The sequence below is a fragment of the Fringilla coelebs genome (genome assembly GCF_963513975.1).
Source record: "Fringilla coelebs genome assembly, chromosome: 13".
Classification (NCBI taxonomy): domain Eukaryota; kingdom Metazoa; phylum Chordata; class Aves; order Passeriformes; family Fringillidae; genus Fringilla; species Fringilla coelebs.
The window spans coordinates 2,608,964-2,630,575 of NC_140039.1; the positions used below are offsets into that span (position 1 = coordinate 2,608,964).

General features: G+C 43.3%; 1 protein-coding gene across 4 annotated transcripts in view; it reads left to right on the forward strand.

Annotated features, from left to right (window-relative positions):
- IQSEC1 (IQ motif and Sec7 domain ArfGEF 1) overlaps positions 1 to 21,612 on the forward strand; it is a gene marked incomplete at its 5' end in the record, with an annotated part of 285,707 nt that overhangs the window by 214,093 nt on the left and 50,002 nt on the right. Inside the window, one exon of one of the 4 annotated variants that reach the window (XM_084214573.1) lies at positions 15,016 to 15,145. The exons of the other annotated variants lie outside the window; for them this stretch is intronic. Within the exon in view, the coding sequence (XP_084070699.1) occupies positions 15,081 to 15,145 (65 nt within the window). Of the gene's footprint in view, positions 1 to 15,015; positions 15,146 to 21,612 lie in introns of those variants that run through there. 4 annotated transcript variants of the gene reach the window in all.

Sequence of the window (21,612 nt, forward strand, 5' to 3'; positions counted from 1 at the left end):
GGCAGAATGGCAGGTAGATTACAGGGACGAGTTTTCTTTTTCCTTCCCATTTCATATGGAATGCTTTGCTGTTTGTGGTGCTTGCTCTGTGTCACAGCCTGTGGGGACTCTTCTTCTCCTATGCTGCATTTGTCTTTCTGTGCTGTCATTTCCTTACTTCTGTGTTAAGTGACAGATGCAAGGGAATAAAACCATCCCCACACCTCACGCTAGTGAGAGCAAAGAAATAAATAAAATAAATAGTCCTCTTTGCAGTGATTACAAAGGCCTTCCGTTATCCTTTTGCCTGGTGGAAGTATTCTTCATAAGGAGTTTAGATTTTAGTAGTTTATGGCATAACTTCCCATTTAGCCATCTCAAATGTTGACTTTCAGTGACCACTGACCTGGAGGAAGGGGATGTTCAATTAATAAAACTAATATTATCATTTGGGCTTCCCCTTTCCAGATTGCTGCTAATACCAAGCAGATTTTTTGGACCTAAAAGTCATACATTGAACTGAGGCTAGAAGGGGCAGCAGAAAAAACTTTGAATCACCTCTGATCACTTCTGGCTTGTCCTGCTATTTTAACACTTTGTACATCAGAATTCTTCTAATATAGCTCATGATTTGCATGAAGATGAAAATGTTATTCCTGTTCCCTCAGAATTAAACATTTACAGCTGCAAATGGTGTCTTTTGCATTTGTAAATTTTATCTTGTTAATATTTATAAATCCTTCAACAAAATAGGCTCACACATAAGGCATTAATGTAGGTTTTATATTTCCTTACAGAGTGCCTTAATATAGCGAATACAAAATCTGAGTTAGAACATGTAGTAAAAAAAAACATTAGCTTTTACTACATGCAGAAGGAACAAAATAATTACAACGTGATGTGTTTATTAATCTTCTGAAATTCACTCTTTTCCCTCTGTTGTTTGGAAAATACGAACAAAATAGCACAGTGGTTGTGACTCTCATCAGTTGGGATTCCCAGCTGGTGGCTGATGACAGCCACCGTGGTTTCAGTGGAACTCTCAAGGTTTTTAAAAGTGTTGGACATTGCTGAATGCATTTTCTGTGTTTTTTTGTCTCTTTTTCTGCCTTCATTTCATTTACTTTTGCTTCAGCAGAATCACACCTGTTTCATTATTCATCTGTTTATCAAGAGCAACTCTGAAACAAACCATATTGGAAAAGAGCAGCTGAATAATGCTGCAGATAATGACCTTCTTGGGGTCTCATGCCCTAAAAATCCTGTTTATCCATATGTATTTGCATACAACTAGAATACTCTCTCCATCTCAGGGTAAGACAAAGTCCCTAAAGGTGTTTAAACCTTTTGTTCAGGGAGGGCTCTGTGAAAGCTGCTGTGTATTTCGCCCCACTGCAGCAGGATGATTTCAATGCACATTTGTCTGTGAACACGAAGGGACCTCATTTCATCATTGTGGCAGTGACTGTACAGTGCTCTCTTGCCAGCAGGAAGAAGTTCTAGCAAGCTGCATCTGAGAGATTTGGGGAGAAACGTTTCCCAAAGCAAATATTGATAGACTCTTCATTTCCTAAACCAGCACAACGTCAGCAAAACGCCTGGTGTGTCACCCGATCTTCAATTCTCCCGGGTGGGAAAATGACAGCTTCATCACAAAACCCTTCAACGTCCAACAGGGCTGAAAACTGGCATCAGGAAGGGTCTGGCTCTTTGTGCAGACTGACCTAAATGCTCTTTAGCACTGTCAGGTGAAATAATAACCAGTCTGCTTGGCTGCAGGATTTTAATGCAGGGTGCCAGGTTTACATGAACAGAAAGCAGCAGAGATGGACGTGCCTCTCAAAGAGAAATTGTTTCCTCTTTCGTCAAGCAAAGGTGGTTGAGTTTTATCTCTTATGTTCTTCTAGGAGCTGGGTATAAATACAGAGCTATTTCAGTAGAGTCTTTGTTCCAGCAGCTGTCTCAAACCTCTCAGGTTATTCTGCTTACTGTCAGCTCTGTGGTGGTTTTATCCTGCGTGAGGAATTATGGCACCGTGTTGCTTGGTTCAACCTGAAAGGTCACTTGGATTATTTATACTGCATCTTTCCATGCTGCAAACCAAAATTGTACATCCATGTTGAGCCTTTTATTGAAAATCACAATCTTTATCTATTTTATTATAATTAATTGGAAAACACATATTATTTTGTCCCATTTAAATAGAATCAGATGAAGAGGTTGTTTCTCTCAGCAAACTTCCACTCATTTTTGAGATTGCTTTCTACTTAGAGAGCTTTAGATTTACAGCTTTTTAGGAACAGTTCCCAAGAGCTGCACACAGATTTGGGGTTTATACCTGATGTGTGTTATGCTTTAGCCATAAGTAGAACAATAATGGTGAAGATCAGCATCCTCCCCCCTTCCCATGCCAGGCAGTGGGAGCTGTGGCAGCTGCTGAGCAGGCTGCTCCCTTGGAGCTGATGGTGCCTGTTGTTTGAGCCCATGGAATATTAGCATTGTTTCCAAACCGGCTGCAGTAGCTGGGCTTTGAGCACAACAAATTAAATGGATCAGGTTTATGTAACTGCTGTGTTGACAGTATGGCAGAGAGAGTCTGGGTGGCTGGCTTGGTTCTAATAAACCCACTGGGCCCCAAAAAGAGAGAATGGTGCTGAGAAGTAAAACTTTCAAAACATGGCTAATGCACCAACTAACAGTGTATACTTAAAATAAAAATTACATCCTAAATTCTTTTATCAGAGCAGCCAGGAAGACTTAATTTCAGCCTCATGCTCATTTTTGTTCGGCCTCTTGATGCAAGTATGTCTGACCACACTTCATAGAAACAAGCCAAGAGGAGATGCTTTTTGTGCCTTTGTCTTTTACCCCTAGGGAAACATTCTAATGGCTTTGGTAAATGGATTAAATTGTGTTTTGAGTGGTGCAGACTCAGAACATTCAGTGTGTTTCCGGGTGCTTCCCTCGCAGAGCCTGACTTGCTCCAGGCGTTTGTTCCCCATCTGGGATTTTGCCAAACTCCTCTCCTCTAGCAGAGCTGTTCAGAGCTCTGCCTGTGGTGACCAGACATCCAGACTGCCTGGTTAGCTGCTTTTAGCTCCGAACTCTGCTGCTTTTCCTCTCATGCAAAGTCACATCTTCTCTGCTTCCTTCACAAACACAGAGGGAGTTGCCACCTCCGAGGGAGATGCTGTTCTGCCAGCTCCAGCTGTACATGTGAGTCAGCATGTTCTGGGAGCATAAATGCAGGGATATCTTCTCCCAAATAAAACCCCCTGCATTTTTGGAACGTTTTTTGCCTCCCTTTTGCTGTTCGTATCTGACAGTTATAGATGAGGTCATGTAATGCTTTCTGTGGAGTTTGTGTGAGGACATGGGCATGTGGAGCCCTCTCAGTATAGAGCTGAGTTTTCTAAGGAAAACTCTATTCTGGATGGAGAAAATCTGGCATGCAGTTGGAATTAGTCTGAGTAAAGAATGAATCCCTGAGATTTTTCTATGGTGATTTTCTTAGTGTGATAAAATTCATCACAGACAAGAATTTTTTTTATTTGAAAACTCTGCAGAAGTGTCTGGGCTTCATCAGGTTTAAAATAAATAATCCTTCATTTTTAGAAGTGAAGTAATTGAAGGGTGTATGTGCCATCACCACTGTAGCATTATGCCTTGGACAGCATATGCAGGGATTTTCAGAAGATTTCTGCTCTAAAGTCTATCTTTGATTCTGCATGGAATATTGTTGCAGAGAGTGCCTGTGGGGCTTGAATGCAGCATGCTTCATTTTGAGTGTCTGGGGTTCTTTTTTGCTCTACTTACATTTGTTTGCATTGTAGGGAGGGTAAATCCAGGTCTGTGGACAGGCAGGTTTTTGCCAGAGCTCTCAAGGTTGTGTTTTAGAGGAGGTGTAGATGAAGGCCAGCCTTGAATATTCTGTCACAGCCTGGAAGGGTCACCTTTCCTCGGTGTTAATGGTGCCTCTTCCTTTCAGCAATCCTGAAGTGGAACTGGCTCTCAGCAGCCCTAACACAGAGAACTGTGCTGCTGCTCTGGTGTGTGGCAGTGTGAGTGCTTTCTTCAGACCTAACCAAAGCCCAGATCCCAGCTCTCAGCTCTGTGCCATTGAATGCTGATGGCAGGAACTTTAAACTCCTCCTCTCTTGGCAACAGCTCCATTGGTGCCACTGGCACTATCCATTCCAGGAAAAAAATCAGAATTTTGGATTGTCTATCAGGTGATCTTTCCACATTGTTCAGAATGTGCATTTTGCTGCGAATTTCAAAAAGAATCCACTGGAAATAACTCCAGTTGGACTGTTTGGCTGTTTCATTCTTTCTGGGCTGTGGGGGAGGTTTTGGGACAGTAGAAAAAGGGATGCTTTGAGTATTTCTCCATTGGTGAAAGCTATTTTGATGACTACAAAACCCCAACCCACAACAAATACCTTCCTGCTATCAATACCATCATCCTCAATAGCTACAATAGGCTGTAAGTAGATATTTAATATAAAATAAGTGTAAGAAAACATCACTAAAGAACTTCAGGACAGGCTCTGCTGGCATTAGAAGCAACCTGAAAGCAAAATGGATGATCTCATTTCTGTTGAAAGCTGGAAGGTGCTTTGTCTACGCTGTGTGGAAAGAGAACCCTATAAATAAAGGTGCATCTTTGCTGCCAGCTTTAAGTTACTTGTTGAAACTCATTGTGGTGGGTAACAAAAGCCTGTGGAGTGATGTGGGGGAGAAGCTCCTGGAATGGCTGTGGAGCAAGCACCTGATACAGTTTGGGCACACTCCACTGCTTGGGCAATTATTTCAGTAAATTTTGTGCTCATCTCCCTGTAAAAACTGGAGGATTTTGTGTTGTCAGTTGAGAGTATCAGATACAGAGTTGTAGGATTAAAAGTTCTTAATTTTTCAGATTTTGCTGGTATTTTTGGTAGGAAGAAAAATAATTGTAAATCAAGTATGCCTGAATTTCTTGAGATTAAATTTTAAACTGACTGAGCAATACTTCACATTTCAATTACTTTGCAATTCATAATTTAAACGAGAGATGGCATAATATCCAAGCTGGTGATCCAATCAAGGAAATGGAACAGGTTTCCAACACTTCTTGTTGAGCTGCAGTTATCTTCATTTTTCTTCTGTCTCTAGCAAGTCAGAATTCTCTTCCTAGAATTAAACACCGGGGTTTTTAGTTGATAACTAAACATGGAAGTGCTTGTCCTCCACTGTTTCCTTCGTTGCAGTGGGGTTGCAAACCTCATTGTGCTGGTTTTATGTTACAGGCTTCAGGTCCAAAGCAGTGTTCATGGTGAATGTGATGGGAGGTTTGATACTATAAATATTCTCTATGTCCCTCTGGGCCTGTGAATGGATTACAGGGGCCTGCTCCCTGTACGTCACATTTGGGTGATGTTCTCTGACACTGCTGGAGAATTTGTAGGGGAGAATTAGAGAACTAAATTTTATCCTCATGGTTTTTCAGGAACTGAATACCTGCAGCATCTGAGAAGGGGTTTGGTGACCAGGTGTTAGGTTGTGTCACCTCTTTGGTTTCCCCTGCTGGGGTCTCTTATCCATAGCCAAGTTTGCACCTTAAGCCTAGCTTAATTTTGGTTTGGGATAGGAGCTCAGATCCACAGGCCATGAAATGTTGTTCATACTAGAAACCCCCTGAGGATTCTAGATGGCTCCCACTCTCTGAAACAGCCTGCTCCATCTTCAGCTCTGCTGTCAGCCCCTGTCAGGCTCATGAGGATGGAAGGCTTTCCACTGTGGTTTCCATAGAACACCTCTGACTGGAACTGCATCCCTCCTCTCCATCATCCTCTGCTCATGGTGGCTGGTACCAGGCACTGGCTGTGCTCTGCCCCAGTCACCTCTTTGCAATCCCATCAACAAAATAAAGTGTTTCTTGTAATTCAGTTTCTGGCTTCTCTGCAAACAGAGCTTCGAGTGCACCAGGATAAATCCTACCCTAGAGGAGGAGGAAATCTCTCTGGTCAGATAACACAAAATATAAATTGATTAAATTGCCAGTGCTCTTGCAGTCTTGTGTGTGATGAAGAGTAGGAGGAGGAGGAGCAGAGATTGGAGTCCCTTTGAGTCCAGAGTATATTTCCTGCACGTTGGTGAAGATAAGTAACATTAATATAAAGTGATTCACTGAGTAATCTTTGGTGAATGCCAAAGATCATCACTTTACAATGCATTCTTTGTCTCTTTTATTGCCTCGGGGTAGTTTTACTTGCCAAGATACAAACTGTAAGTTCGTAGCATGGGCACCTAGACTGGGGGGTGTGGGGAGGAAAGAACATGTGATGGTAAAGCAAATGAAGTCACATTTCAAATTACTTCCCATTCCTAATCTCCAGATTGGTTAGCAGGGTACCTGGGGTGGTTCCAGTTGTAAATTAACTGTTTGCATTTGAAAGGATACCTACCCTGAATTGTGCCATGTAATTAATTAACATAATAGATTTTCATTTTCTTTTTGTCCAAGGTTTAGATGAGACTTAATTCATTAAACGTTTTCTGTGGCAGGACAAAAGGTCAATCAAAAGTTAAAAGTGAATTTTCACTTCAGTGAATTTTCACTTCAGTGCTACAGTTTATTGCAAAATAACCTTTCTGTTTTGGGTGTGAGAAATGTGATTTCTTTTGCCATTTTTGCCTTTTTACCCAGGGGTTAGGCTGCCCTGTCTGTGTGCCATTCAGTGAAACCATTCTGTTCTCCCCTTAAGGCAAGAGGGATCCTTTGCCTTTTTATCCAGATTCAAAACAAGGACTGCAATAAGTAACAATTAAGATGAAAATTCAGCACCCTGATGTCTTCAGTGTCAGTATGCAGTTGTGCAAAGTATAACTGTTGTTATAAAATTTAAGAGTTATGCATTTCTAAAAGGAAACAAAATATATCTTGCTCATCTGTGAACAAAGATCTACAGTGCATACTCGTGGGCAAATTGTTCTCTCTGTTGGTATTTTGCTAATGGTGCCTAGGAAAGATTTAAGGCAAATCTGGGTGTTCCCCACAGATCTAACACTGGGGACACACATTTCTTCTTCATTTAATATACTGGCAAATGTAATCAGTTATCTGCACCAAAGAGTTGGAAAGAGGGGTTTTCCTGGTTCTTTTTTCCCTTACCACGCTGTGTAGGTCAGTGTGATAGGGAAGACAGTGGGAAGGTGTCACGTGTGCTCTGTGCTCTGGACTAGCACACTCAGCAGGACTGGTGCCAAACAACAAATACCTGTCTCCTTAGCTTGGACTGATCCCTCTGGAAATGCCCTGCCTCTCAGTCCCTGCTGCATTGCATGGAAAATGCAGCAGTGCCATTTAGATTTGGTATTTTCTGATTGCTTCTTCCTTCTGGTTTAACAGTGGATGGAAAGATAAGGCAATGTTGTCCTACCCTTTTACACCTCACCTCTTTTTCCAAGTTTAGAGGGATGGACAGTAGGTGTATTTTCAGGTTGTGATTGGGATGGGGAGCTGGCTGGAACAGCCAGTGGGACAGGGGGCACACACTGGTGCTCTGTCTCAGCCCAGTGGGCACACAGAGGTGCCCTGTCTTAGCCCTGCTCTTTTGGGTGTGAGAAATGTTTTCTTTTGCCACTTTTGCCTTTTGAAGGCAGTGATTTAAAATATGCTTTGGTTTAAGTATAGGTACCTTACCCCACACCCTGTGGGGCAGGTGGTAGTTGGTGGTGTGTGGAAATACCCCTTCAGAAGAGGTAAAAGGAGCGGGGGTCAGGCTGCCCTGTCTTTGTGCCATTCAGTGAAACCATTCTGTTCTCCCCTTAAGGCAAGAGGGATCCTTTGCTTTTTTATCCAGATTGCTTTTTTATCCCAGATTTTATCCAGAGCTCGGGCAGGATGGGCAGAGGTGCCCTGTCTCCCTGTGAAAGCAGTCTGAGCTGCCCAGCCTTTTTCCTGAGAGTTCAGCATGTTCCATAGAGAGGGCACTGGAACTGGCTGTGCTACCCCCCAGGCTCCAGTCAGGAAGAAGGAACAAATATACTCCTTTTTTTATGCTCTTCATTCTGCCTTGGTGTGGAGTGTTTCTCCAAGGTGTGTTGTTTCCACTCCTGTTTTTGTTTACATCACTAAAGTTTCTATTCCCTGTAAAGATTACCATGGAAAAGGTCAATATTTGTTGTTCATTTCAGCTAGGATTGAGTTTTGATAGTTCTTGAGTGTGGTCTATGGCCTGAAGTTGGTGAGTGGAGGCTGAGCTCTGTTGGCACAGTGGTGTCACACACACACACGCAGCTGCTCCCTGACCTGTGTCTGTAGAGGTAACCTTAGCCCAGAACTCCTTTTGCTGCATGAGCACTGCTGGGGAATGTGGGTTTGTTGGTTTGCTTTGCCATGGTCACACCCGGTGCACTCTGCAGAAAGCTTCAGCAGAAGGCCTCTGTGGCATTGTGTGCAAAGGGACCTGTGGTGGCACAGTCACCTGCAGGATCGGCTGAGGGATGTGCAGTGCCAAAAAGAAGTGTCTGTAAATATTCCTGAATTTTAATCAAGCTTTCTATCTGAGTACTACAGTGCATCTCAATGCTGATGGATTTGACAAAATGGGAGTGCAGATAAATATTTTTCTGGATTTAAAAGTAGTTGCACTGCACAGCCATGCACTAATACAGAAACCATGAAACTATTTCCGTGAAATGCCTTTAAATCTAACTTTATTAGGTAAATAGTAAGACCTCCCTTGTAATCTTCTTCTTACCCGTGTGTTTAAATATGCAGTTAGTGAAAAAGTGATTTCTTTACCTTAAAAATGGATTTTGCTAATTAAAAAAAAAAAATTATTTATACATGGGCATTGCAGTGATGCTTGTCATTTTACTGACAGTTTAAACTTGGTGGTTGCTATTAAAATAAAGAACTGTAACATAGTCTGAGCTTCAAGTAGAAAAATTCCTTGGTTTCGAATGGTGCTTGCAGAAAGGCACTCATGGAAAATATGTCCTTCTGCATGGCACACACTGCACACGTGATCTCTGAGAGCAGCACATTATCCTGAGCCAGATGTCACAAATGCTGCTGGAGAGACAGTTCTGTCCAGGATCTGAAGCAGCTAAATTCCAGTATTTACTTTAATGCTTAATAGTCATTATGTTCCCACGTTTTCAGCCACTGTCTGTGGGCTTTGTAATTATTTTCACATATGTGTTCAAAGAAACACAATTCTGTATTTTTAAGAAGTAGAAAATATTAGTAAAAAAATGTTAAAATCAGTCATGTGTCTTTGTGCTTGATTTTAGTGTGCTCACTGAAGCTCACTCATCTCAGTAAATATATGAATTGTTCAAACTGGAAAAAAAAACCCAAACATTAAATATCAAGTAAACACAATTGTGCTTTTCTTGGGGATGGAGAGCTTTTGAGATGTTGATGACATGAAGCATAACTAGGAAATGTTTAATCTCAACTGCCATTAATCCCAAAGAAATGCTTCTTGCAGAAAATACATTATTACTGCCATGAAATGAAAGCAGGAAAAAAAGAGGAAGCTCTGAGGAACCTTCTGGTATGGAATATTTTTAAAGGTTGATTTAGTTTCAGTTGGTTTACATAGGGTGCTCAAGAGCATTAACCCAAAGTGTATTAGCCACCTGCATTATTTGTGTCATCTCAATGTGTGTTTTCTGTCCAAATTCATTGCAAGGTATTTTATTCAGTAACCATTACTTTTTCAGTAATGAAGCCTTTTCGGTAGCCTTTTATTAAGGCTAAGTAACAGTCTGGAAGGAGGAGCCCATGGTTTCAGCTTTCCCTCTGTGAAGTCTGCTGGTTTAGAGCAGCAGGATATGTTCCTTACTTCCTGAGTTTCTCCATCCTGACCCCCATGGCCCCGGTGCCCACCACTCTTGCTCAGCAGTGCCACCGAACACACAGCCACAGGAACTCAGTGACCTGGTGCTGCAAGTGTTTAGGTGTGTCCTGGGCTGTGGGAACTCTGGATTCCACAGTGAAGGTGCCACTCCACGTGAGGAGAATGAAGGAGCCACCCCTGTACATATTTCATTGGAAGGAACAAAGGAGTTTTATACACGTAATGGTATCAGCAGAGCTATAAATGCAGTCACCTTGTATTCCTGGTACAGAGTCCTGCCTTTATTGCCCCACAGATTCAGAACAGAGATTTCCCTTTCCCTTTTAGTCCATCTACGGTTTCTGGTGAACAGAGTGGCTTTCTTGGCTTCCAGATGAACTTCTTTCTAAGGGGGCTCTCTGGCTCTTTCTCAGCCTCTGTACTGCCTTTGGGGGATTTCCAAGCATCCACTATCCTTCTGTCCATGGATTTATGAAAAAGAAATGTTTCCTCTTGAAGAGCCACCCCTCAGTGCTGACTGACCTTTCTGGCAGCTTCTGCTCCTCAGGTATCGTTTCACTGCTGGGGTGAGTGGCAGCAACAGTGACAGCTGCAGAAAGGCCTCTGCTAAATTCTTTTCAAAGGGAGGTACTTGGTATTTGTACCAAAAAAAAAAAGTTTCATGTGCCTGTGGATCTGTTAAGAGAAATTTTACATCTCTTGATAGTGTTATAATGAAATGCAGTTATCTAGTAATGGATTGATTTTGTGGAAAACCAAAACTGTGTCTTGCTGTGAGCTGCACTATGGGGAGCAGAGGCAGGGCCAGAGGATGAACACATCAGCTCAGAAGCAGCGTGAGCAGCATTTCAGAGCTGTCTGAGAGACAAACCTAAATCATGTTCAAAAAGCTCTGCCTAATGTAACTTTTCCCAGTGTTGCCATGGATGTAAATAGTCAGGCAGTGTTATAGTGCACCACTAATACAGTTTACAATAGCTTCTAGCACAAATGAGGGTTTGTAGGATCAACTACTGACTCTGAGAGACAAAACCAGGTCAGAGTAGTGACAGCAGGGAATTTTCAGTCAGGAATCCTGGCTCTGGTCTAATGGTTTGACTGCAGTCTAAGCCTCTTTAGGCATTGTTTCTCTCAGCACTGAGATTTTGTATATGTACTTCATAACTTGCTGTAGTTTTCAGGATTGCCTGGTTTGCATGCTCCAGCCTTGGTAAATCAGTGTATCTTAGCATTTTGAAACCTTGTTATCACATGGAATTTCCTTCTTTGTCCCAAAATTGCTGCCAGAACCTCTAGCCAGGGTATGGAGACACTTTGCTGGAGAGCACAGCCTTTCTCTGGCAAAATTTCTTTTGAGGGCCAACAACACAGACTGATCTCTCCTCCCTCTGCAGAATGCAGCATCTTGTTTTGTGGGAGGGGATAAAGAAGCAGACCACATAGATAGATGTGTTTCACTTTAGTTCTCCCACTGATCTGCAAGGCAACTGAGAGAAGTTACTCTAATTTTCTTCTGCTATGATTTATAATCATTATGCTTCAGCATCCCCATCATCCACACAGCAGTAAACTTGTTTAGGTTTTGTAAAGGTGAGAGGCTTTGAGATACATGGAAGAAAAGCACCACTTTGGGGTCTCCAAACCCTTGAAACCAGTGAAGATTTCCTTTGCCTTAAACAGACTTAGGATTTGTTCTTTGGAGAGCAAAAAAGACTACAAAGATTCATTGTTTTGCCTTCTCCGTAGCAACTGACAGCATAAAGCCTTTTCCCAGATGTGTTTGTTTAAAGGCTTTATAAGTTCAGTTTAAGAAATGAACTGAAGTTGTAGTTATTGTTTTTATGCTGATTTTTGTGTGTTGGCATTAAAAAATGAAATAATCTAGTACAGAGCCATGGAAAATGCAGAAATGTGTATGAGAAAAGATAAATCCACTTAGGGGGAACACAAAACTGGGATGAGTATAGGAGCATGTTAGCTTTTGAAGAATTCCCTGGCGTACTTGAGAATTCCCATGTCATTCCAGGGGTCATGTGGGAGCATTATGATGTTTTATATGGTTAAAGGATTGATTACTGTTCACTGATAATTTTCACTGTGCGCCAGAAGAGAATAATGTGAAAGAGGATTGTGCTGTACATCCTTGACACTGATCTATCCAATCTTTTTTACTGAATACTTATTATATTTAGGTTTACATTAGGTGTACAGGTAAAGCATGGGTGGAGGGAGAGCATAAGAAACAGAGAATTCACCATGGGAGGCAGGACGTGGAGGATCCACATGGGTTAGCATATTTTTTTCATTAATATCCCCTCAAATCCCATTGTGAGAGGAATAACAGGTATTTTGTCCTGTATATGCAGTTTATTGTACAATGCTGCATAGCTGTATTTATACTCTGCAGGAAGAAAACTACTCCCTAGTAGTTTCTTTTGGGTTTTTTTTTTTGCCTGTGTAACCCTTTGCTTTTATTCAAGCAAAATGCAAAACAAATGCTTATTTTTCAGCCTTCTCAGATCTTGGAAATAATGGTGTATTAAATGTGATTAAAGTGGGAATTACCCTTTAAGCAGGGTCATAATTACTGTAGATTTAGATGGCATATTGTACAAATTGCTGTGTGCTCATAATTACAAATTGAGTTTGTTGCACTCTGGGGGTTTACAAACTTTGTTTTATCCATTAACACGTTAAATAGCAGTGATTTATGTAAATTACTGGATAAACCAAAATTTCAGCATTGCATTTAATCTAAGGTTTAATTCTATTTCTGTATTAGAAATGAAAGAGGTTTAGCTTTAGCAGGGGGGGTTGAATGGTCTGAGGAAGTCATTCACTGCTGAGATATTGTAGTTTGAGAGTGCTGTTTGTTGGGCCACTGGCTGGAAACTGCAGTGGTCCAAAGTGAATGAAGCAGCAGCTGCAATGAGTGAGCTGCTTGTCACAGAAAACTCTTCCCGAGGTCAGCCAGCCCACTTGCTTCACAATTATTTCCCTCAAACTTCTGGGCTGGTCTGGAAAGTGTAAAATCACACTTTAAAATCTTTGTTTACTTCCTCTTCAGAGAGATTTCCCAGCTCCTTCATTTGTGCTTAAGTCAAGTTGATCTAATGGAGCAAAGGTCACTTTGTGTTGTGCTGTTAGTTGTGCTCCAACAAATTGCCAGGAATAAGGATAGTAGGGCATGAAGAGTCACTTTTTGATCTCCTTACACTGCACTACAAATTTCCACAATATCTAACACTAGTTTGGTGTCAAAATAGCAGCAGGAGGACAACAGACAATATACATCCTACTGGTTCTGCCAAAGCTTCCTATGCAAAGTGCAGATCAATGAAGTGTGTAGAAGCCCAGGTTTGGCTCTGTGTTGGTAGAAAAGCCTCTCCTGCCCCTGTTTTCTGGAGCCTGAAACATCAGCTCTGTGTGTTCAGCACCTCTGCCATGAGGGTGGCAAAGATACTTAGCTAAGTGCCACCAAAAATTGTCTTGAGAAGTCATAGACTTAGAGATCTCTGCTAAATTACCACCTGAGACAGGGTGGATTGTGCAGTGTGGATTACAGTTATTGTTACCTGAGGGAAAATTGAATGTATGCTATTGATTATGGTTGAATTAAAATGGTTTTGGAATGTTGAAACATTCACAAAAAATCCCTCCAAAAATAACTGCAACAGGCTTCCTCGACTCAGAAACCACAATGCTGTCTGCGTAGTGCAGCAAGAATTTGTTTTTCTGTGTTTAATTCCCCCCGTTGGAATACATGCGGGACCTTAAATGTGTAGATGATTTGGGCATTTAATCTCCACATTAAATTTTAACAACATATTCAAGTAAAAAGCGATCTAACAAAAACTTTGTACGTGAATGGTCAAATCTAAATTGGGAATTCTGGATGCTTGACATTGATGGGGGGAAAGCCATCTGTAACAACTATCCATGCAGTGTTTGGAATGGGATGTGTTTGTATTGCTTGGTTATTTGCTGATCTAGCGTGATCGTATCTGTGGAAGGAAGATTGTGTTTGAAGTGGCTTCAGGAAAGCACATTCTTCAGAAAATTCTGTGACTGCTTTGGAGGTCAGAGCTTTCCAGCCGCACTTTTCCAGTGCGTCTCCTTCCTTCACAGCCCACGCTAAAACTGTCTGCACTTGGTTCCTAAATGGAAACTGGTTTCCGAAGGAGAAGTTGACTTTTGGGAACTGCCTGTGTCTGCTTTGGATTTGTCTCTGTTTACAAGGAGAGATGAAGTTTGATGCAGGAGGCATTGAGTCAGGACCAGAAAAACGTGGGGTTGTTGTGGATCCCAGGCGTTCTGCGGGGAAGAGGCTGTCTGGATAATCATTAGATGTTGAAAGCAGGCATTGCAGTGTAAATAGTCTCTGGTTAGAGTCTTGCAGTGACATTCCTATGAAAACAGCCGGTGTAGGTGTGTCCTTCCTTAACGTGTTTGAGTTTCACTGGAAGCTAGTTAAACCCAGGCTCATTGGAATCTACGCTAACGCTTCCTTAGGAAACTATGCAAAACGCACGCTCCATCCAAATGTTTGAGGGGGTTTAGCTAAAATTGCCTCGATTCTTTTCACCACCCTGAAGGACGTGATCAGCCCTCATGGGATGTAGCAATATGAGATATGTCGTGTGCACATCTTTGCGCCGTGCTCCGCCTCGCACCCGGTTCGCCCGAGCGATACTTTCAGTTCCTGACTAAAGTTTCTCCAAAATACAGAGCTTGGCCAGCGGAGCTTTGTTGTGTTATTACAGGGTATGAAGCTGTGGGAAGGGTGTTGCGATTTTGTTGTCGGGGGGCCGGGGGCCCCTCGGGCCGGGCTCCGGCGGGCACCGTTCGGTGCCCGCCGGAGCCGGCCCGAGGGCCCCCCGGCCGCGGTGAGAAGTGTGAGGGTGGCTGGTGTGAGCGGAGTTTTGGAGAACCGTGCCCGCTGGAGCCCGCCCGAGGGACCCCCGGGCATGGTGATGGGTGTGAGGGCGGCTGGTGTGAGCGGAGTTTTGGAGAACCGTGCCCGCTGGAGTTGCACCGAGAGACCCCCGGGCATGGTGAGGGGTGTGAGGGCTGCTGGAGTGACGGGACCCTCGCACCGCGCTTTTCCCGGGAATCCCGCCCCACGCGTGCGCTCTGCCCGCTTCCCTGCCCCGCCGCCGCCGGCTGAGGGGAGCGGGCGCGGGGCGGGGCGGCCCGAGGGGCGGCTATGGTGGCGCGGAGCTCCCCGCCTGACACTCCGGCCCGGCCATGTGGTGCCTGCACTGCAGCTCGGAGCGGACCCAGTCGCTGCTGGAGCTGGAGCTGGACAGCTGGTGAGCGCTGCCGAGGGGTGCGGGGGTGAGCCCCGCAACGCCGCTGCCGCACAAAGGGCTCCGCGCCGCCGACGCCGCCGCTGCCCGGGCTCGCTATGGGGCGGTGCGGGAGGATGGGACTGGGGCGTCCTGCTGGCGCTGGGGGTACCCCTTTGTCCCTGGGGATTGTCCCGGGGGTCACCCCTTTGTCCCTGGGGGTTGTCCCTGGGGTCACCCCCGCTGTCCCGGGATGTCTCCGGGTCGCGGCGATCGGGAGCTCGTTCCCCGTGTCCCGGCTCGGGAGCGGGACCGGCGGAGGCTCTGTCTGCCCTGCAGGAGCCGAGGGTTAATTAAATCATCTCCGTGCTTCAACCGCGGCGTCCCAGGCGGCCCCGCTGCGCTGCGCTGGCTGTGGGTGACAGGCAGAGCCGTAAATCGGCAGCTGTGGCAGCAGGCTGTGAGCTGACCTGGCGTGTGCCGCTCCAGACAGCGATGTGTAAACACTGCTTTTCGGGAGAGAGCAAGGAATCACATGATTTGTGTCAAACCGGTGTGAGTTTGACTGCAGAGCTCTGGTACAGGCTGTTCCCGGTGTCTGGGGCCGGCCGGAGACCTGGCCTTGTCCTGGCTGCATGGGAAGGTGTGTCACACTCAGAGGGGTAAATCAACATTTGCCACTCGTGCCCTCAGCCAGAAAATAAGATAAAAGAGAAAAAAAGTTCAGTTCAAAGGCCTTTAAAGTACAGATACTTGAATAACTGACACAGGAGAAACAGAGTGGGAATTGGTCATGTTAACACATACAGTCCCTGTTGTAAGGATGTTCTTAACTACCAAAATAATGTGTGTTACAAGTACAGCAACACAGAGCTGTGTTCATGAGCTGCCTGAAAACTCCAGGCACAAACGAGTTTTTTTCTGGTGTGATGCTGTGCGTGGATTTATGATAAACTAGAAAAGTTATCCTGCACTTGCAGTGCACTTGCAAAGTGAATTTATCTTGGATGCATTGTGGAAGTTCATTCCACGAAGTAATTCAGCCAAATGCTTAAGTGTTTGACTGTTAAAGAATATTCAACTTAGCTAAAGATAGAAAACATCTTAAATTGGGTGTGGGCATGTGTGGAAAAATATAAAAGGAGGAAATGACTGGATTCAGTGTAACTATGTATGAATGCAACAGTTGCTTTTCTAGAAAAAAAAAAGACAAAATATTTTTTGATAAAGAGAAGTGTTTCATAGTACAGTTTAGTCATACATTTAATGATCCTTCAGCCCATTTTTTACCCTTAAGGAAAAGTATAATGTAAGTTTCCTGTGTGGAGTTGGCTATGTTTGCATAAGTGATGTTACCTTTGCTTGGCTTGCTAAAAACATAATTCATAACAGTTACTTTAGTGACAGATTTGCCTATTACACAGTAACGTTCTGTTATTCATCATTGTTTCAGACTTTTTTCCTCCATTTGTACATTGCTATGCACTTCCTTTCAGTTAAACTTGATTATTCTGCCTGATGTGCTAAAAGAGGAATTGCTGAGTACTTAGTTTGGATGGTTGTATTTAACTGTGTCTATTCTTGTGGCAGATATCCTTCATATAAACACAGAATTCATTACATCTATCGAGTGCTTTGGGAGAACTACAGCCATGCTGAATAAAATGACCCATTTTCCATTTTACTTCTACTTTTGTACCAGATTTGGTTTTGCTGTTGAGATGTCCTGTTCTAGTTCCTGAAAGATATTGAGAGTACTGTTACAAAGTAGTCAGCTGGGCTTTTTTTCTCCTGGTTAAATAGGAGCTCAATGTTTGGGTTTCCCATGAGAAGTCATCTATCATCCTTTTTTTTTCTATTTCTACCAATCTGAAATAATTCATCATCATCCAAGATACTGTAATCCAAGATCTGTAGCTGACCAGTGAAAACAGCATCAACAGCATTCAGTATCAACAGCATTCAGCTCCTTTGCCCGTTTAGAAGCCCTCTGAGAGTCCTGGTGCAGTTAATAAACAACCTGCAGTTCAGTTTCATGGAATAATTGGCAGCTTTCAGGCAAGGAAGCCCAAGGCTTCGGTTTCTGCGCTGAAAAGTGCAAATACCAAGTTGAACAGTAACTCTGATTTGTTGTTCCTGTTATTGGAAGGTTGCAGGGACTGGATCCAGGATGTGCCTGCTGGGCAAGGAGACATTCTCTGCTGGAGAAGGTGCCTTCACCAGTGGTTTGCTGAGTGTTCCTCTGGAGAAATGGGAAGTGATTTCTTAGGATTTCATGGCCTTACATGGGTTTTCTCACCCTGTGGCCATTTCATGTTTGCAAAATGAAAAATCTTTCAAGAGAATGTGTTCATCAGGCTGTAGAAAGTGTTTCTCCCAATACTGGCTCTTCATGAGGAGAAAACTTCTCCATTGCTTGGAGGCTGGGGCTGTTTGGTGCCTTTGAGGGCCTCAAGAGCAGTGCAAGGATTTTGGGGGGAACACCTCCTTTGAAACAACACTTTACCTTCCTACTGATGGTGTTTTCCCTGGAGTCTAAAGATGTCAATTCAGGACTCCAGCCCTGCAAGGAGGCAAATCCCATAATGGTGTAGCTGATTAGCACACTTGGGTGATTGCTCTAAGGATGCCTGCAAACCGTGCCTGCCCTGAGCACCAGTGAGAAGGAGTGAATAATAAAAGCTGGCCTAGGGTAGTCAGTGCCCTGGTGGTGGATGCCATTACCTGTAGGTATTAAACAGCTGCTCACACACTTCAGTTGCGTTCCTTGGTGCTCAACATCCTTGCTTTTCAAAGTCCAGTTAAAAAAACCTTGGGACACAAGTGCTGGAAGTGAGGAGCTGCTTTCTGAGCCATGAGGCTTCCAGCTCCAGCAGGATTCTGAGAGGTGCAAAGGAGGGTTTAAAGTACTGTATTTTCGAATATTGGATTTTTTAAAAAAATTGTGAAGCACCACAGCCCGTCTGGGTTGTTGTGCCTTTTCATTGCAGGATTTACCATAATTCATAAAGGTCTTTCAGGATGCAATTTTTTTTGCTCCTTCAGCATTTACATGGTTCTTCCTCTGTTAGACCCAATGGTAATTTTATCCTTAATTTCAGAGTCAGGCATATTTGAATCACAGCAGCTGTCAATCAGTTATCTCTTTTAATGTTTATTTAATAACAGAACTGCAGGAGACCTCAGAAACTGTAACCAAGGTGGAGGCCTGATTGATTGCTCTGTTTGTTAAATTAAATTTGTGAGGATGTGCCCCTAACTCAGACCCTGCCTGGTCCACAGAGCAACTGGAATTATGAGGAGGTGGCTCATGAGTTAGGGGGGAAGGTGTGTTGGTGTGTTGCTTTTGTGAACTGTGCTTTGTTTAGATGTCATTTGTATTTGAACAGGCTACAGGCCACAAGCCAAATTTATATTCCTGAGTTTGCTGCTTTATTTCTGTTGCCTCAGAAGGCTGTGCAGTTTCAAGAGCAGAATCAGCCCTGTGTTTGGGGCTAAAAGTTCACTTTTAGTATCTTGTATATTGCCATTATATGTCAAAAATTATGTAAATACAGGTTTTGTTTAATTCATGCATCTTTGTTATGCAAAACCAGTTACCGATCATGGACTTTTTTAGCAAGACTTATTAATCAAAAATATTTTACTTACATAGACCTTCTCTTGTCTTCTGAGAATCCATTTGAATTTTATTTAGGTTCCATTTAGGGTACAGACAGAGATGGCAACTTCACTGCACTGCTGTGATTTGACTCCAGGTTTCCAGAGAAGAACAGATGCTGCTTTAATCCACTGTAGCACAAAGCCCCAGTATTACGTTAAAGGGGAATGCAAATTTAGCTAAATAAATCCTTTTGCTTCCTTACAATAGACAAAAGACTAGAATCGTTCTCATGAAATAATTGTAGAGATGTCTTTAATAAAAATAAAGTAGAAAAGACAAGCTTTGGTATGATTAAAAAAAAAAATAAATCATTTAGTCCCTGTGAGAGAAGCAGAAAATTAGAATGATGGCTTTGATAGCCTTTAGTACAGGAAATTGATGTATTATATCTGTTAATGGGATTCTTTCAGTAGTTCAGTGTCATCCCAGTTAAACTTGTGCTTATAAGCAAAGGACACAATTCCCAGTTGCCTTCTGCTGTGCAAGCACAAACAAAATGCCACAGCTATGATCTGACTTGCATTTACATCCGTGGCTGCATACAGGGCATGGCCATAGAAAAAGAATCCTAAGCTTATTTTGAGGGATGCTTGCATTATTTAGTCCAAAAATTGCAGTGGCCCTTAAAACTCACCAGGTTAACAAGAACATGAGCACAGAAAAAGAAAACTAACTTCCTTCTGTTTGTTAATATATCCATGACCTTTCCAGTCATCCTCACACAAGGCAAAGGCAGCAAGGATGCAAAGCTGAAGGGTTTTCTGTCACAGGGAATGTTTGCAGCCAGCCCTGACTCTGCACTACAGGAGCATTCACAGTTTGTTTTTAATTTAATTTTCACTCCCCAGCTTTACAGCAGAATGGGCCCAGCTCCATCTCAGATCACACAGAGAGCTGGAAACGGCAGCAGGACCCTGAGCTGGGTTTAACTGGAGTGCAGTGATGCTGGGACCCTGAGCTGGGTTTAACTGGAGTGCAGTGATGCTGGGACCCTCTGCTGGGTTTAACTGGAGTGCAGTGATGCTGGGACCCTGAGCTGGGTTTAACTGGAGTGCAGTGATGCTGGGACCCTGAGCTGGGTTTGACTGGAGTGCAGTGATGCTGGGACCCTGAGCTGGGTTTGACTGGAGTGCAGTGATGCTGGGACCCTGAGCTGGGTTTAACTGTAGTGCAGTGATGCCTTTTGGTAGGCTGGAGTGGGAGTGGTTCCAGGAGAGATCATTCCATTGCCATGGTCAGGCTGGGACAGGCCATGTCAGAGCCTGCCCAGAATTCCTAGGGTACACCCATGGGAAGGAATGGATGATTTAGTTGGATTTAAAGCCTGCCTTTAATGACAGTACCAGAGACTGGGTTTCCCTCCTAGTTTGGGGGTTGTGCTCAGGAAGTCATCCTTCAAACGAGAGGGACAGCAGTGTTCCTGATCCAGCTGCAATTCCTAGGGATCTGAGTACAGACAACAGGCCTGCACAAATCCCTGACCTTCTGGTCATGTTTCAGCCTAAAAATAGGTTTACTCTCAATCTAACATCACTCTATATTCTTAATCAGAAATAAAATTCTTTTTCTTTCTGTGTGGTTCTTCATTATGGTAATGTGCTGTGAATTGGCTGTTGAATTTCCATTCTAGAGGTGTATGGGGTGATTCTCATGCTACAAAGTTACCTTTTCACAAGGTGTTAAATGTTAGATAATGTCAGCTGTTCTTGGATTCATGAAAGGAAGTTCATGAATCCAAGAACAATATTATTGTTTATATTTTCTTTTTTTTGTATATTACTCTGTGAGTCTTGTTCAGAAGATACTAGTGATGTCGAGCATTAGTAGCAACTGAAGAAGGAGCTGATTTTAATTCTCTTAGATTTGAGAAAATGGGACTTTACAGCTGATAGTTTTCTCTTAATACTAGTCATTAATACCTTAAGAAGTGAGAGAGAACAGAGGATTACCTGGACTTAATGGAACTTGTCCCTAATGATGACAATGTGATGCAAACTTGGATTCTTTATTTGTTATTAAGAAGTCATTAAGATGTTTTTGATTAGGTTAGCCTAGAAGAAAAGTATTCCAGGTTTTCCTTCCACAGTGCAGCATGTTACACAAGACCATTTCTCACTGTCTTTGGTTGCAATTTTCAAAATCTGTCTTTGCACGATATCACATTTTCATTTCACAAAGTGGTGACCCTTGTTTTCAGGAACTTGACTTCTACCCCTGTGCTCAAAGATGCTTTTCCATTGTGGAAATATTTGTGAACTTTGCTGTAATGAAGAACCTACAGATGACCAAGAGTTACCCAAGTTGTGTATTTTAGACTCCTGTTGTGGTTGAGCAGCCTCACGTGCAGCCCCAGCTAAGCCAAGCTACAGCCCCATCACAGACACTGTCATAGAATATTCCTGAGCTGGGAGGACCCACAGGGGCCCTCAATCCAACTCTAAGCTAAAGGCAGTGCAGGGTGGTGGTGGTTCTGGGAGCCAGCAGTGCTGGGCAGCTGTGCTGCACCCAGAGGAAGCTGCAACATGGCCTGCACAGCCCAGAAACTGCTCCTCTTCTCTGTGTGTGCAGTAAAAGATTTCCAAGGCAGAAACTGCTACCTGTGTTACTCTGTCATCAGTGGGGTGAGTCTGAAGTTCTATTGAAAGCCTACACTTAATTCCTCTCTGACAGAGAAAGAGCTGTAAAATGTATAGACTCAGCATACTGGGGAGGAAATGTAAAAGTAAGGAAGTTTGTGAATGAGAAAAAGCATCTGTCAGCTCTTTAGCTGATTTAGAGGTTATGAGCAATCTTCTGAGGTCTCATTTCTACAAGAGTGAAGATTTAT